This window comes from Littorina saxatilis, linkage group LG17 (genome assembly GCF_037325665.1).
Source record: "Littorina saxatilis isolate snail1 linkage group LG17, US_GU_Lsax_2.0, whole genome shotgun sequence".
NCBI lineage: Eukaryota > Metazoa > Mollusca > Gastropoda > Littorinimorpha > Littorinidae > Littorina > Littorina saxatilis.
Window position 1 is genome coordinate 15389803 of NC_090261.1, and position 18507 is coordinate 15408309.

Genomic DNA, 18507 nt, shown 5'->3' on the forward strand with positions numbered 1-18507 from the left:
TTTCTGTCTCTGTGTCTTTGTGTGTCTGAGTCTTTGTGTGTCTGTGTGTGCGTCGGTCTGTGTCTGTGAGTATGGAAGGGTGTTGAGGACACAGCTTGTCACTGCAAGTAGCTGTGCATTTGCTACAATACTCAGACAAACAAACCTTACATATAGTCTACACATCAATAGGTGTGTGAAAGGGGTCTGTGAGGGCTTTGAGGCAAGCCTTTTCCAGCTGGAATGCACTTGTGTAGCTAATCAAATCAGGTCGAGACTGAGAGGGGTCCATTGGCGGTTTAGACTCTACTGCACTTTTAAACTGACTTGATGCACACTTACTTGGTGCACTCGTCTGGAAGATGCATATGGCACTAGTGCTAGTGGTGCCCATTGACTCATATATGAAAACAGATGCTGCATGATTATGCATAAAGATGATGGCACAAAGACAGGAAAAGAATTGGTGTCGTCTTTCTGTCTGTCTGTGGTTTTTTTCTGTCTGTCTGTCTGTCTGTCTGTCTGTCTGTCTGTCTGTCTGTCTGTCTGTCTGTCTGTCTGTCTGTCTGTCTGTCTGTCTGTCTGTCTGTCTGTCTGTATATATGCGTGCGTTCGTTCGTTAGTGCATATGTGAAGCTCATAAGCAATCGTACCTCTTCGAAGAATTTTTTTGTGCGAGTTATTTATTATTCTTCTATCTTACTTTGGTCTCTGTCATCGCTTTCGACAGTGAAGATGGTATTTTCAAATATATTATTGAATACATACAACCTTCTTATATCATGATATACATACAAACATAAGTGGTCAATTTACGGAACGTGCGCGTTGTGCGTTAAAACTGACCTCGGCAGTAGTTATTTTTCGTAGTGTCTGTGTGACGCTCTCAAAACGTGCTTTTGCTCAAAAAGCAAAACGACAAACAACAGAGATACTCAAGTAAATATGCTCAACCCATCTGTCTATGTATATAGTGCATAAGGAAACATTTGTGGGCGTAAAGCCGTATTCTTTGTCATTATCATTGAATAATACTTTGTTTAAGGTATAACAGGGTGATTATGCTCGACCCACATGTCCGTACATTAACAAACATACCTCCTTGGGACAATGTTATTGTGTGTACTATTTGTCATCATCTGTGACTGTTTAAAAACAATTGTGTTAGCTCCACTCAATCGTACAGGTATTTAGTGCATTGATAATCATACCTCCCTGGGGAGAAGTTATTGTGTGTATCATTAACCGTGAATCTTGATTTTGTTGTTGTTGAGTAAACACGGCAGTGATAATGACGTCTGTACGCTCAACTTACTTTGCTTGTATGTATGACATTAACTATAACACTTCCCTCTTAAGTTATTGTGCGTATTATTCATAAATCGCTTTTAATGAGGCTTTCGCTGTTCCTTCGGATACCCCCCGCTGGTTAGGGGGAAGAATTTACCCGATGCTCCCCAGCATGTCGTAAGAGGCGACTAACGGATTCTGTTTCTCCTTTTACCCTTGTTAAGCGTTTCTTGTATAGAATATAATCAATGTTTGTTTTTAGTCAAGCAGTATGTGAGAAATGTTAAGTCCTTTGTACTGGAAACTTGCATTCTCCCAGTAAGGTAATATATTGTACTACGTTGCAAGCCCCTGGAGCAAATTTTTGATTAGTGCTTTTGTGAACAAGAAACAATTGACAAGTGGCTCTATCCCCTCTCCCCCCTTTCCCCGTCGCGATATAACCTTCGTGGTTGAAAACGACGTTAAACACCAAATAAAGAAAAGAAAAGTTCCTTCGCCTGTGCCCTCACTGAAAACAATAATTCATGAAAATGCCGTATATATATTCAATTTTCAACACAATACGTACTGCTCAAAACATTTTCCCTTTATGCAGAACAATAACAATCAAAGCTCCATGGGGAGAAGTTATTGTGCGTATTATTTGTCGCTGTGCAAAGTGTATTCGCTCTTCTTTCTCCTCTATTCTGATTGGAAAAATCTAATTGTGAATATGTTGTATTGATATTCCATTTTCCGATACAAAAAATAAAACACACACAAATAAATTTAAAAAACTGTGTAATTCAAGACACTTTTCATGTATGCAGAGCATTAACAATCGTACCTCCCTTAAGGAGAATTTACTGTGTTTTATTTGTCGTTTGGGGCCATAACGCCTCCTACATCTCTATTGACATTGGAAAAAATAAACTGTGTATATGTTGTATTTAAATACTACGTTTTTCCAGAAATGTAAAATAACATATTCTCAAGTATTGAGGCTCAAGACACTTTCCTTGTAGGGAGCGCATGACAATCATATCTCCCCGGGGAGAAGTTATTGTGCGGTATCGTTTGTCGTTTTTCTAGGTGCCTCCGCTGTTCTTTGGCTCCTATCGATTTTGTCATTACGTTGGGCGGGTACTTTTCACGGCACGTGGGAGGTCTATTTTCCTGGCTTCTGTGAAGGCAAGAAACCATAGCAGCGCCCTGTGTGATTACAGCTAATCAGTGGGAGTTCTTCTTTTGCTGCCGTCCTTGGAAAAACAGTTTGCGCTCCTTGACAGACAGTAGAGCTTCGCTGTTTTGCAAGATTCTGGGATTGAGGGAGCTCACAACTTCTTTGCGTTTCGATTCTCCCAAATCCCTTCTATCCCTATGCTTCTATTCTCGCTGCAGCCCTAAAGGCTGAAGAGACGATACACAATAACTACCAAACAACCGACCGGCACGGTTGGCCTAGTGGTAAGGCGTCCGCCCCGTGATCGGGAGGTCGTGGGTTCGAACCCCGGCCGGGTCATACCTAAGACTTTAGAATTGGCAATCTAGTGGCTGCTCCGCCTGGCGTCTGGCATTATGGGGTTAGTGCTAGGACTGGTTGGTCCGGTGTCAGAATAATGTGACTGGGTGAGACATAAAGCCTCTGCTGCGACTTATGTCTTGTGTGTGACGCACGTTATATGTCAAAGCAGCACCGCCCTGATATGGCCCTTCGTGGTCGGCTGGGCGTTAAGCAAACAAACAAACAAACAAACCAAACAACCAACCCGCCCCCACCCCCACTTAAACCCCCGAAACAGTTTACAGGTTATTACACCCCCGGTATAGGGGTGTGTATAGGATTCGGTCGATGTGTTTGTTTGTTTGTGTGTTTGTGTTCGCATATAGATCTCAAGAATGAACGGACCGATCGTCACCACACTTGGTGAACAGGTTCTATACATTCCTGAGACGGTCCTTACAAAAATTGGGACCAGTCAAACACACGGTTAGGGAGTTATTGGTGGATTAAGATTCTACAAGGACTTATAGAGGGACATATTAATGGTCAAAGGGAAATAACCTTCTCAGTTGGTGGCAGTGAGAATGGTAAGGACGGGGGTGTTTTTCCTACCTCGGAGGAATTTCTTGTTTTTTTAGTTTAAGCAAAAAAACAAATCAAATCCTGTAAAAGCCGACTTGCGTGACACAGTGCTTGGGGGTGAAATTGTATGGTCACCAAACATCTCGGGGACTGGTGACATTTGATTTTTTCCTTTAATACATATTTCTGTTTATGTTTTGAAGATTTGGACCCTGGGCAATACCTGTACTTTATCAATTTAAAGCGCACTACATCTTTGAAAAAAGAAGAAATTTTGTGTCATTCTTTATTCTCACCTCTTCCCACGTATTCTTTTTTCGTGTTTTTTTAAGAATTTTTTCTTATTCTTGTGCTTCCCTAAGGCAACTTAAATGCTGGTGGTGAGCATAATATATCTGCCCGTACGTTTGTTCCAGCGTCGCGGACGACGCTGGTATCTGCGGTCGGGAAGACTTTCCACGAATTTGCCTGCAGGGCGCCGCCATGTTTTCTGTGCTCGACTGCGAGCAGACCACAGGCACATTACACCCAAAATTCTTGTAGGCATACACAGACGCAACATAGCATATACAGACAATAACACCCACAACACTTCAACTGCATATGAAAGGAATAAAAATAAATCCGCAAATCAGTCGCGCACAAAACACCAGAAAGAAAAACAAGGAGTACCAAAGCGGCGTGCAGAAACTAAACTGACTCGGAGACTGAGAAGAAACATTTATCACACGATGTGGATAGCAAACATTAAAATAAAACAGATAAGTCAAGCAAAAAATAAACACAAATATCGAAAACACAATAAACAAAGGTAAAGAAAACAAAAAGAGATGCTTGCCGACAGTCAGTGTGTGTGTGCGTGGTTTGCCGTGTGCGTCAGCGGGGTGTGTGTGTGTGTGTGTGTGTGTGTGTGTGTGTGTGTGTGTGCGTGCGCGTGCATGCGTGCGTAGGCTACGTTCTTGCGTGTGTGCGTTCGAATGAGAAAGAAGAGAGAGAGAGGATTGAACAATGAGGTCACGTTCTCTGTCACATGAATACATATACACACACTGAAGGCTACTTCGGACACGAACACTTGCCAACAACTGTGGTTGGACATGCTTTTGAAATGTAATATTTTTTCGACATGATTTCTGGACATACGAATCCCGCTGTGTTGCCTACTGATGTTGCGAATGATGAAGGTTTTGAGTTGACTGACCTTGAGGAGGGATTGCATCAGGCGTTTATCGTCTCAAATTATATCCTTGCTACTTTTCAGGAGTCAACTATTGCCATTCATGGTAACTTGGATAGTCAATGTTTTTATTTGTTTGATTCCCATAAAAGAAACAGAAATGGTAACCATTCTTCAAATGGCGCTGCAGTTTTGATGTCATCAAGTTAATTCCTTTGCAGAATTGATTGATTTTCTCAAAAGCCATTATCAATGTGTTTATCAATTAACACCTGTTCATTTCTGTCCAACTGCAATGCAAACTCAATGTGGAGGAAACAAGGATTCATTACAAACAAGTCATCCCTGTACATCTACAGATTTATGTACCTCAATCAATACTGCTAGTATGAGTGACAGGAATCTAAAAGAAAAAACAACCAAACGCAAATGTACTACTACTTCTACGACTCGTTTGAATGTAAAACAGAAATGTAACACTATCTGTGACAATGACGGTTCTACGACTCGTTTGAATGACGGTATAGATCGAACCTTAAAGGCACAGTAAGCCTCCCGTAAACCATCACAGAGCTCCCCGAGCGTCTAAATACAGTACAAGCATACTTCCATTTGAACACTCACCGAACGGGAACATCCTGGCTGCTTTCTGTCGAGCGTGAGACATTTTCCAAGAATTTATTTTCGTAGACTTGTTCCGTTAACAACAACGGCGCCTCGTTTTTGCGCTAGACCTAACTTTTAAAATCTAAATAATAAATTGACAGCTTGTTACACAAACATTCTTTAATCATAAAAGAATTCGTTTTTCATCAAGACAAGATCAGAACAATTCGAAGTTGTGAAAGTTTAAAAAAAGAAAAGCCCGGAAGCAGGGTCACGCAAGGGTCGTAGCAGACGACGGCCGGTTTATCAGTGCAAATCGCCGTTCCTCTCAACAGTCAAAAGCCATCGCTAGAGTTCTTGTGAACCACAGCCGTTGTTTCGTGCATAAAAAAACGTGCTATTGTAGATAAGCTCACGTCGAGTCGCATTCAAATGACTAACTATGACGACTGCATTGTGAAAAGGGAAAACTGGATCACACGGGTTCACGATGGCTCAGGGGTAAGATAAACCACGCAAAAATAAATTCTTTGAAAATTGTTCGCTCTTTACGGAGGGCACCTAGGATGTTCTCAATTGGTGAGTGTTTAAATGAAAGGGTGTTTGTACTGTGTGTAAAAGCCTGACCGTATCTGTGATGGTTTACGGGAGGCTTACTCTGCCTTTAACCCACAACTACGAAAATTTGTGTCAGACTTTTTTGAACAGGAAAATATGCCTCTGTTCAACAGTAACCAACACATGGAAGATGTTTTTGAAACTTTACAGAAATGTAACACTAGCCTATCTGTGACAATGTTGCTTTTGAATTGAACCCACATTTGTTGAACAGGAGAGAATGTTCCTGTTCAACAGTGCCCAAAACACTGAATCTGACGTTTTTGAATCTTTTCTGTCATCTAACTGAATCTGACGTTTTTGAATCTTTTCTGTCATCTAACCCAATTGCTCATGACTTCATCGATCTTGAACATGCCTACTTTTCAAAGAAAGACAGACAAAAGCGAAATCTGCATGTTAGCCATCTGCCTGAAATGGTCAATGCACTTTTGTAAAATTGTCACAGCTGTAATGCACTTTTGTGAAATGGTCAGTGCTGTTGTGCACTTATGCAAAACTTGGTGCTGTGCTGTTAACATTTGAACAAAATGCATTTTGTTCAAATGTTTAGTGCAACTTGCTACTATATAATCGCTGTATGCGCTTTGTGGTAATAATGCACTGTTGTGAAAAGTTTGCGCTAAATGTTGGCACTATGCATCATTGTTGGAGCACCCTCCTGTAGATGCACCATGCTGAAAAATGTACTTATGAATCAAGCATTGACTGAAATAAACAATTTATATATCCAGCACAACATGCAATTCATTAACTTTTGACCCTAACCTTTAACACTTCCCAAAATAAATCTTTGGTGGACATTGCATCGACGCTGTTCATTTTGAATGAACATTTTTCTTGTTTGGTAAGTGCTCACGGGGGTGTGATGTGTGCAAGCGCGTGTTCGTGCCCCCCGCCCCCCCCCCCCCCTCTTCTTCCTCTTTGTCTGTCTGTCTGTCTGTCTGTCTCTCTGTCTCTCTGTCTCTCTCTATCTCCCCCTGTCTTTGTTTCTCTATTCCTTCCACCTTTATCCACACCTTGTGATGTAAATACTTAAATAAAACTGGTAAAACTTTAATTCAAGGAGTTTAAAAAAAAAGGGGGATCTGATATGATTACATTTGTCTAAACCATGCTATGCATCGCCAGGATATTGAGTTACACGCATGGCCCCTTCTTATGCAATCGATTTTCCTTTAGCAATGTGCGCGTGTGTTAGTGTGTGTGAGAGAGAGAGAGGGAGAGAAAGAGAGAGAGAGAGAGAGAGAGAGAGAGAGAGAGAGAGAGAGAGAGAGAGAGAGAATCTTTGTGTCTCTCCATGTGTCTGTGTGTCCAGATGTGTTCGTCCGTTTTGGTTTGCGTGTGCGTGCGTGTGAGCAAGAAAGAGAGATAGAGATAGATAGAGAGAGAGAAAGTGTGTGTTTGTGAGTGTGTGTGTGTGTGTGTGTGTGTGTGTGTGTGTGTGTGTGTGTGTGTGTGTGTGTGTGTGTGTGTGTGTGTGTGTGTGTGTGTGTGTGTGAGAGAGAAAGAGAGAGTGGGGTGGGGGGAGGGGGAGACAGACTGATGAAAGACAAGCAGAAAGAGGATGAGGATGTTAATGTCAAATAAAACCAGTTTAATCTATTTTCAACTTGTTGTGCCTTGAGTGCAGTTATATTTGGCTGTTCTTTTAAAAGTCGAAGCATTTCTGCAAAGTTAGCAACGAGACTGTTCATGTACTTTTAATATTAAAACGTTCACAAATATTAAATAGACATTTTGCTTCAAGGCATGCGCCCTTTGAAGCAACAAAGGCAACAAGTGAAGCTAAGAGTCCATCCTTTCATCATAATAAGTTATCTGTTGTGTATCTTTTTTATTCGTTTAAAACTGCTGATAGATTAAAGTTCTAGTTCATGTTTTGTTTCGTCAATAATTATTCGTTCCACTTTCTTGCATTTTGATTCAACAAATATCGCCAGCAAGATTTGAAAAAAAAGAGAGAAAAAGTTTGATTAATGACGAAAGATATTTTAAAACAAAGATCATTAAGCAACGACAACAAAAGAATGTTGATATCTTTGTTCTATTTCCCAGGAGATGAGCACGGTGACAATTGATCATGCATCTTTAATGAATTCTAGGTGTGTTGTTTTTGTCTCCTTTGTGGCTCAGTGTAATTTAATTCCCCTCTATTTTTCTATTGTGTGATTAATTCATTTATAATTCAGCTTCTCTCAAACAGATGTGTTTCTATTTAATATGAGAATTACCTAATTACATAACAGAATGCTCTTGAAATAAGCGAATTGCTTCCAAGTTTTGTCTTTGTCACGTGCAAGATCACAATGGTCAGCTTAGCGACACAGGAGTGTTTTTTCAGCGCCGCCAATAGATTTTTTGTCGACAGCTAACGATGCAGAAAGGGGTTGACAAACATGTTATGCCAGACCTGCTAAGAAATCTAGCTTTTATCAAAGACAGGCTTACATCTGCAATGTAACAGGAGGACCTAAACCCCCAACACCTCACCCTTCTTTTTGCAACCCGCCTCCATTTTACCGAAGCAAGCATAATTATCATTTCAGGATCATATCAAAGCAACCGTTGTGTACGATATACACCGGTTTGATGCTTCGTGCACTTTCGTGTCTGTGCTAGTTTTCTCGATGTTGATACTGTTTTGTTACTAAGGACCTAAGTTTTCTTCTGAAACCATGCCACGTTTTAACGTGTGCAACGTGAGAAGCTCTTGAAAGTCAAAGTTCCACTGCTGGCTGTTCTTCACAGAGGCAGCTTTACAGTAAGGACTTATCAAGATCGAAAGGCTTTTACAAATGTCAACAAACGAACCGTTTAAACCTGAAGACAAATGTTATATCTTAGGACAACTTTTCATTTTTTTATTTTTTATTATTCTCTTTATTATTCTCTTTATTTATATAGCGCCTTATCCGAAGTTCAAAGCGCTTTATGCCGTGTGAGATGGAATTTTTTACACAATATATCCCGCATTCACATCGACCAGCAAACCTCAAGCCTGTTAGGCGAATGTTCACCTTTCGCGGCCTTTATTCCAAGTCACACGGGTATTTGATGGACATTTTTATCTATGCCTATACAATTTTGCCAGGAAAGACCCTTTTGTCAATCGTGGGATCTTTAACGTGCACACCCCAATATAGTGTACACGAAGGGACCTCGGTTTTTCGTCTCATCCGAAAGACTAGCACTTGAACCCACCATCTAGGTTAGGAAAGGGGGGAGAAAATAGCGGCCCGACCCAGGGTCGAACACGCAACCTCTCGATTCCGAGCGCAAGTGCGTTACCACTCGGCCACCCAGTCATCAAGCTGTTTTAAATCAGGCCCATCTGATTTTGCAGATTCAAGCTCTTTGTATTGTGTGGAGATACATGTTTTATTCGTGATGTCAGTGTGGTACCATGAAGCTGACCAGGCACTTGAAAGCTGTGAAATGTTAGATCACAGCCCTTCTGTTGCAACGATGTGATATGCTCACATTCAGCTAGGTATTGGGCTCCATGTGGGGTATTCTGACACTGGAAAATACACACGTCAGTAATAACTGTTAAGAGAAAAACATCCAATGTGTAAGTTAATCTTTCATGCACATTATATATTCTAATTTTTAATTTGGTTTTGGTTTGTCCAGAATGCAATTTTTTGAATGCGTTGTATCTGCATCCAAGACAGATCCTCTTCGAATCCCACCTGCTTTACGCATGCGCGTCTAACCAAACACGTGACAATGCTTTATTTTTGTATATCACCCACGGTGTGTTTTTCTATTTTAAAGAGGCATACTTCGGCTACGTTCTCGTTGCTTCTCAGCTAGTTTCCGTTGTCCAAAGACCCGGGTGACACCAGTGACATTTTGTTCCGACATGCTGTGAAATCTTCGTCATTCTCATATCGCTTTCACCTTGTCTGCGTTTGATGGTTTGTGACTGACATTTCGACACAAATTGATCGATATGGCAAAGTCAGTCTATTTTGAGGGAAGGTTAAACAGTTCTGTGATATTTTGCTATTCTTTCCACACGCGCGACGGGTACACTAAGGAGAGCTTTGAAGCTGGAAAGCTGAAGTCTTTTTTCCTGAAAGAGTGTAACTTGTAAGGGTTTGAGTTGAGGTTATTAAAATGTGATTTTTAAACAGTTGTTTTCCCCCCAACCTTCCCTTGCCCCAAGTTGTCTTTTGATTTCTGTCTATCTATTTCTTTCTCTCTGTCAATCTGTCAATCTGTCTCTGTCTCTGTCTCTGTCTCTCTCTCTCTCTGTCTGTCTGTCTGTCTCTCTCTCTCTCTCTCTCTCTCTCTCTCTCTCTCTCTCTCTCTCTCTCTCTCTCTCAATATACTGCCCGAAACTGTAAAATATCTACCGAGGAGGCTGTGAAATGCGGGGTGCCTCAAGGTTCAGTGCTTGGGCCGATCTTGTTCTGTCTGTATATCAATGATCTGCCACTGCACATTTCTGATAGTAATGTAAGAAGTGATGTTTTTGCTGACGACTCTTCTCTTCATTCAAGTGGAAAATCTGTTCCAGTGATAGAGTCCTCCCTTCAAACAGCTTTAATTAAACGATGTTATTAACTGGTGTAGTGCCAATGCTATGCTTGTCCATCCAATAAAAACAAAAAGTATGGTAATTGCAACCAGAGAAAAACACCAAATTTCTCCACTCAACAAAAGTTCAACAACATCGCGCTTTAGGGGTAATTATTGATTGTGAATTCAAGTGGCAGGCACAATTACAGCATATTTGCAAGAAAGTAGCCAAGAACTTTTTCCTCCTATCCAAGTTAAAGCAATTTACGGACAGAAAGACTCTGGAAATGTTCCACCATGATCATGTAATGCCTCACATTAATTATGTTTCGACGCTCTGGGATGGCAGCAGTGAAGCAGATGTCCACTTGAAAAAGTTAGACTCTCTCTATCGTCGCTCAGCTAAACTCATTGTAACGGATAATTTCTCAACAGATATGAAGTTAAAAATGCTTAACTTTCTTCCACTGGAGAAGCATCTTAAGTTAAACAAGGCCATTGTCATGCATAAATTGTATTACGGTAAAGTGCCGATTTACATTACATCATTATTTAAAAAAGCTACCAACAGATATGGGTCTGTCAACTTGATCCCACCGATTCCACGAATTGACCTTTATAAGTTGATTTGTAGGTATGTTTTCAAGCCGATAGATGGCCCAGTCCCATGTAATAGTCTGTCCAGATATGAGACGGTGAGCAGAACAGTTGTCACGGGAAGGACTGTGCGGGATTTGTTTTCATAACATATAATTGCTACAGCACGACCACTTTAACATTTTTGAAATTTGCATTTGTATTCAATTGTCTTTCGCATATTATGTGACTGAAAATGTAGTTTAAACAAACTTAGTATTCAAGTTCAAGTCTTTACTTGTAGTTAAATTAAGGTAGACCCACTGTTTGGCATCGATGTATGTTCGCGGAAATGTGAATATTTATGAAAGTGCTTTTCCTTGGAGGTTTGTCATTTTCATTTAAAGCAGATAGCTAAGTTAGGATACTGTTCAGGCAGCAGGAAAGATATTATCATAAAAGTTAAACAAAAACAGTGACTCTGATTACTGTTACCAGGAAAAAGTTCAGGAATCCGGGAGACCTTTTTATGTGTGCTGTATTCAGAACTCACTCACTGCTCCCCTTAAAGAGAATGTGTAGACTCAGCAATAAAGCACAGCCAAAGAACAACTAACCACATACACATCAAGACACCCACCCACACACTAACACTCACGGCACTGCCGAGGGCATGTCAACGTAGGTTTGCCGCATGTGGTCCTGTGTGTTTGACAAATCGGACATGACATCTCTACTTATATTGTACCGGCCGTCAGGACCACTATACTCCAAGTACGCTAGCGACCGGAAAACGTCTGTCTTATGTTGGTGACACTACAAGGTTGATACGACTACCAATTAACCGAAATCGTAGGCAGTGTTCAGGTCGTCTTCTATAGTTCAAAGGCTTGTGACTGTCTTGATGTTATTCCGTGTACATTCATGTATGGTCTGTCTGTCTGTCCGTGTGTTTGTCTCAGTGTCTGTCGCTGTGTCTGTGTCTATCTGTCTTCCTGTGCTTCTTTCTTTCATTTGTTCTTTTCTCTTTTAACATCGACCAGCTGGCGAAACAAATGTCTCAGTTACATTCTTGACTCAAATGTCGACCTATTTTGCCGGCAAAGAAAACGGTAATTTATGATCACCGCTGGCTTCCTTGTTAAAGGCTGACATAGTCCTATTTAATAATTTTAATTACTTCCAGGGCTGTTCCCATCGTTGCGGGGATGTATAAATTAAGCTTCCTGCAAAGTTTTAGGTTTGAAGTCCTTACCAATTACGAGAAATAATTAATTCTTTATAAAGTTTATTGCTATGTTTAGCAACAGTTCTCCAGGTCTTGGGCTATTTTTAGACCGTCAACACAGACAGTACAGCGTCGTCAATCCCCGCGTGAAGGAAATCGCTCACCTTCCACGTGCAAAACGTAGTGATATTGACACGCCAGATTAGCGCGGTAGCGTATTGTGCTAAGCAGGAAAGCGCGCTTTTTCTGTATTCTTGTTAACTTCGCAATTTCTGGAAAACTTTCACTTTGAGACTGTTCTGTTTACATTCGACACTATCAACACCACTTTGCAATACTGAAATAATTGTTTCTGTGTTCGAAAGCTACAACCAATCGTAATTATATCCCCTTCGGTACAGTTTTATAACATTATTGGCACATGTAAACAATAGGAATTAATTAATGAACGCTACGAAAAGGGCAGCCTTTTATGATCTGCCTCAGTAACTATATCTGGCTGTATGCAGCACTTGCCTGTATTTCCTTTTGCGCACACGTTAGAAACAATGACACCGTATCTGGTTGACCGTGATGTAGACCCACATTGCTCTTCTTGGAAGCAATGACAATCATTTGTTATATCTTTACCCCAACATTTACGGATAAAAGCTGTACTCGGTAAAATAATGTCTTGACTCCTCAGCCTATATGACGTAGGCATTGCTGCGATGTCTTTATGTACCTACATTTCCTTGTTATTAATTAATGTTTTATCAGTTAATGAGCCACGTTTGTGGCCCCTATGTTCGCAGTGTTTTTCTCCATCAGCTACAGAGCACAGAATCAATACATATATATACATATCAATGAGATTGAGTGTCGCGTGCCACTTGTTGTGTCTCTTGCAATTATCTCGGCAGGTGCAAGTAGAGCAGATGTATGTTAAGATAAATAGGCTTTTACCGTCAAATGGCTTAGATGTTCGGATCAATCTTTGCTTCCTGTTAATGAGTGAACAAGTTCTGGCCCTGTTTCTGTCTCTCCCCCCCCCCCCCCATCCCTCACTCCCCACGACTGAGGGTGTGGGTATTGTCATGCTCTTGGCAACCCGTGACGTGGACGTCCAGTTTTGTGTCATTTTCCTGTTAATGAATTTTCTACTTATGAGTTTGTTTCCGCCCTGCCTCCCCCCATCCCCCCCCCCCCCCCCCCCCCCACATTTTCCCATTGGCCGCGTTGGTCGGCACACTGCCTCGACAGAATCAGCGGACGACATAGTTTAATGCTTTCGACGTACAATTTATACATGTGTATTTGTTTCTTGTTGGTTACAGCCCTGCTTTGTTTTCTCTTGCAGTTTTTCAGCAGAGATGACGTTAGTTAGACTCTGTTGACATGACTACATCATATTAGTTGTCCCCGTAAAGCCTGATACCAACTGGGCGAAGTCGACTTCGCGAATTCTGCTTCACGAAGCTCGCTGCACGAAGCTTTGGCCTTTGATGAATGTTCCATGTTTGTCTTTTATCAATAATTGTTCCACTTGTGTGTCTGTTCTATGCTTTAGAAATGTAATGACTTGAATGTCAATATCGATCTTTGCCTCCCATTAATTACTGTTCCACGTGTGTGTATGTTGCAGTCCCCCCGGCGGAGATAGCGGGCATCATCAGCGGTGCGATCTGCGTGGTGGTGTTCGCCTCAGTGGTGGCCATCTTGTGCTGGCGCTTCCCGTCATGCCGTTCGCGCCACTTCTGGGACAAGAACATCAAGAGGGCGCTGAGGAAAGTCTACGGTAAAGCCGACTTTACGCGTAACTATATCATTTTCTGTTTCTGTTTGGTGGTTCAGTAAGTAGCGGATGAGAAGGGGGAGGGGGAGTTGGGTGGGAGTGGGGTTGCTTTTCTGTGTTTGTGTGTGCGTGTGTGTGTGTGTGTGTTTATGTGTGTGTGTGTGTGTGTGTGTGTGTGTTTGTTTATTTGTTGGTTGGTTGGTTGGTTAATGGTTGGTTGGTTGGTTTGTTGTTTGTTTGATTGTTTGTTTGGTTGTGTGTGGGTGTGTGTGTGTTTGTTTGTGTTTGTGTGTGTGAGTGTTTGTGCGTGCGTGCGTGGGTGGAGGGGGGGTGTTACTGAATACTCAGCATAATTATACAGACACACATTCCTCAATATTCTCTCACCCAGCCTCTCACTTACGGAGAGAGACAGACAGAGAGACAGAAAACAATGTAGGTAACGTCATAGTATTCTGCAAAGATTTTAATTCCGCATCAATAGTTCCAATCGCGTCTCTTTTTTCACATAATTAATTGCTGGAAAAAGCGCAGAAACATTTTCACAATCGACCAGCTAACTTGAATAACTTCATTACTTTCCACAGTTTGCCTTTGAGTTCCTGGTATTCTCGACGTCTTCAGTAATTGTGAAATCTGTTTGTGTTCCACACAGACTGAGTTTTGTTCCAGCCGGCAATTCTTGTGTTTCGTCTTTGTGTTTTCGTTTGTTCATTTCGTTTTGTAGGGTTTGTTCGGTAACTTTATGAAGAAGATTTTATATAGTTTATTTAGATATATGTGTTTATGTTCATGCTCAATCAAACGTAAAAAAATGATTAACTTTCTTGGCAATTTCTGGATATAATAGAAAGAACGTTGATTCATTTCTTTAAGGAGAATTAGCGGAATGTCAAAAGATTTCAATTCCACATCAATTTTTCCAATCGCAGCTCTTTTTCACAGAATTAATTGCTGGAAAAAGCGCAGAAACATCACATTACTTAGTTGTCGTACTGGGCGTCAAAACAGGAAATAACCGACAGGCCAGAAAACTAAGTACTTAAGTCCACCATCTTGTGTGCAGGTAAATGCCGAAGGCGGAAGGAGAAGGAAGAGCGGAAGAGCCTCATTGTGGGTCCAGCACTGCGCAAACGCAGTAGAGACGAGGCCCCTTTCGTGGTGCCCCAGATTTTTGTGGACTACGGGTCACGACGCACATCATACGCCTCCGCCTCCGATCACGTGATGCTAGGCGCTCTCGCCTTGGACTTGAGGAGAGCCTCTAACAGTAGTGGTGGAAGTCGGAGAACTTCAATCGCCTCCGATTCCGATCGGCGTGGTTCGGCATCCAGCTTGGGCTCTCGGCGGACTTCGTTCGCTTCCGACACAGATCGGAGAGGCTCGGCCTCCAGCGTCGGCAGTCGTCGGACGTCGATATTTTCCGATCCTTCCGATCGGCGTGGGTCGGCCAGCAGCCGAAGTAGCCGGAAAAACTCAGATGGAAGCAGGATAGATGACACAGATGTGTCTTTTGCAGGTAAGTGACTTGTCCATCCGAATGGAGTGGGGTGGGGTGGGGTGGAGTTGCCACTGGTGATGTGTTGAAAAGACAGATGCGTTAAATTATTCTTAATTATTGAAAGCGCTTCTTGAATTACAAGTGCGGTAAATTACGCTTAATTAATGAAAGCGCTTCTTGAAACTATGACTACGGTGGCGGTGCTCAAAGCAAACGCATCCTTCGTTTATTTTAGATTGTTCAAAAGAAGACGCAACAAGAAAAACATACGGAGAGTCGAAGAAGGCAAAGATAAGTGGGATCTATATATACAATATGGAGAGCTTAGCCCGGAAGTCAGAGGAATGGAGAATGGAGAGGCAGAGAGAATAACAACAAGAGTGACAAGAATAAGAAAGAAAAGACGGAGGAAAATAAATAAAAAAACGGAAAAAATAGCGAACAAAGAAAAAAAATAACGAAGGCTTGAAGGAAAATACAGGACCAAAACGGGAATAACCTACATTGTTCACCTCACAGGAATAACCTATATTGTTCACCTCACGGGAATAACCTACATTGTTCACCTCACGGGAATAACCTACATTGTTCACCTCACGGGAATAACCTACATTGTTCACCTCACGGGAATAACCTACATTGTTCACCTCACGGGAATAACCTACATTGTTCACCTCACGGGAATAACCTACATTGTTCAGCTCACGGGAGTCTAAGCCCATGAACAAAGAAGAAGAAGAAAAAGAAGATGTTCACCTTACACTCTTAAGAATGTACTTTACTGACTTCTTCTTCTTCTTCTTCGTTCATGGGCTTAGACTCCCACGTTCACTCATGTTTTTAGCACGAGTGGATTTTTACGTGTATGACGGTTTTTACCCCGCCATTTAGGCAGCCATACGCCGCTTTCGGAGTAAGCATGCTGGGTATTTTCATGTTTCTATAACCCACCGAACTCTGACATGGATTACAGGATCTTTTCCGTGCGCACTTGGTCTTGTGCTTGCGTGTACACACGAAGGGAGTTAAGTCACTAGCAGGTCTGCACATAAGTTGACCTGGGAGATCGGAAAAATCTCCACTCTTAACCCACCAGGCGGCAGCGACCGGGATTCGAACTCACGACCTCCCGATTAGGAGGCCGACGTCTTACCACCACGCCACTGCGCCCGTCTACTTTACTGACTTAGTTATACCTCTTTTCCAGATTCTTAAAGGCACAGTAAGCCTCTCGTAAACCATCACAGATACGGTCAGGCTTTTACACACAGTACAAACACCCTTCCATTTAAACACTCACCGATTGAGAACATCCTAGGTGCCCTCCGTAAAGAATTTATTTTTGCGTGGTTTATGTTACCCCTGAGCCATCGTGAACCCATGTGATCCAGTTTCCCTTTTTCACAATGTAGTCGTCAGTTAGTCATTTGAATGCGACTCGATGTGAGCTTATCTACAATAGCACGTTTTTATGCACAAAACAAACGGCTGTGGTTCACAAGAACTCTAGCGATGGCTTTTGACTGTTGAGAGGAACGGCGATATGCATAAACCGTCGTCTGCTACGACCCTTGCGTGACCCTGCTTCCGGGCTTTTCTTTTTTCAAACTTTCACAACTTCGAATTGTACTGATCTTGTCTTGATGAAAAAAGAATTCTTTTATGATTAAAGAATGTTTGTGTAACAAGCTGTCAATTTATTATTTAGATTTTAAAAGTTAGGTCTAGCGCAAAAACGCACCACGGTCCAAAAACATTCTGATAACCATCGATCCACGGCTATAGCCAGTTTACATCGATAGAATGAGACCCGAAGGGAAGTAACTCATTTTTGACCTGAGTTCAGGATGGGTCCAAAAAGTGTTCGAGACAATCTGCAAAATTAGTTCTTTAAAAATTGCTCGCTCTTCACGTAGGGCACCTAGGATGTTCCCGTTTGGTGAGCGTTCAAATGGAAGGGTGTTTGTACTGTGTGTAAAAGCCTGACAGTATCTGTGATGGTTTACGGGAGGCTTACTGTCCGGGCGTGATTTCCGGTATTGAATATTCATAACAGCCGTCCAGCGCCAAAACGAGGCGCCATTGTTGTAGAGGACCAAGTCCACGAAAATAAATTCTTTGAAAATTTCTCACGCTCGACAGAAAGCAGCCAGGATGTTCCCGTTCGGTGAGCGTTCAAATGGAAGTATGCCTGTACTGTATGTAGACGCTCGGGGAGCTCTGTGATGGTTTACGGGAGGCTTACTGTGCCTTTAAGAATGTACTTTACTGACTTATTTATACCTCTTTTCCAGATTCGTAAGAATGTACTTTACTGACTTAGTTATACCTCTTTTCCAGATTCTTAAGAATGTACTTTACTGACTTAGTTATTATCTCTTTTCCAGATTCGTAAGAATGTACTTTACTGACTTAGTTATACCTCTTTTCCAGATTCTTAAGAATGTACTTTACTGACTTATTTATACCTTTTTTCCAGATTTCTCTGACTCGGAGACAGTGGAGGTAGATGATGCCAGAGTTCTGGGTCCACGCGTGTCCAGACGCACGAGCTACGAAATTGCAGGTCGGGTGAAGGAGGTCCCGCCCCCTTACAGACGCAGCCACTCATTGGCCGAATTGCAGGGCGGAGAGCACACGCCGCCTCCGGGCGCTGAAAGTAGGTACATTTTGATTGGTTGGTTGACCTTCTGGTGACCTAGTATTAGCTGAGGCTTGCCGGCGACTGCAGGTTGTGAGTGAGTGGATGATTTGAATGTATGATTTAAATGGATGATTTGAATTGATGATTAGAATGGATGATTTGAGTGGATGATTTGAGTGGATGATTTGAATGGATGATTTGAATGGATGATTTGAATGGATGATTTGAGTGGATGATTTGAATGGATTATTTGAATGGATGATTTGAATGGATGATTTGAATGGATGATTTGAATGGATGATTTGAATGGATGATTTGAGTGGATGATTTGAATGGATGATTTGAGTGGATGATTTGAATGGATGATTTGAATGGATGATTTGAGTGGATGATTTGAATGGATGATTTGAGTGGATGATTTGAATGGATGATTTGAATGGATGATTTGAATGGATGATTTGAGTGGATGATTTGAATAGATGATTGGAATGGATGATATGATAGGATGATATGATA

General features: G+C 41.7%; 1 protein-coding gene across 1 annotated transcript in view; it reads left to right on the forward strand.

Moving 5' to 3' along the window:
- Nucleotides 1-18507, forward strand: part of LOC138952693 (EF-hand calcium-binding domain-containing protein 5-like) — a 39452-nt gene that overhangs the window by 8065 nt on the left and 12880 nt on the right. The window contains exons 2-4 of the mRNA XM_070324392.1: nucleotides 13697-13849; nucleotides 14913-15365; nucleotides 17827-18006. Of these exons, the coding sequence (XP_070180493.1) occupies nucleotides 13697-13849; nucleotides 14913-15365; nucleotides 17827-18006 (786 nt within the window). The remainder of the gene's footprint in view (nucleotides 1-13696; nucleotides 13850-14912; nucleotides 15366-17826; nucleotides 18007-18507) is intronic.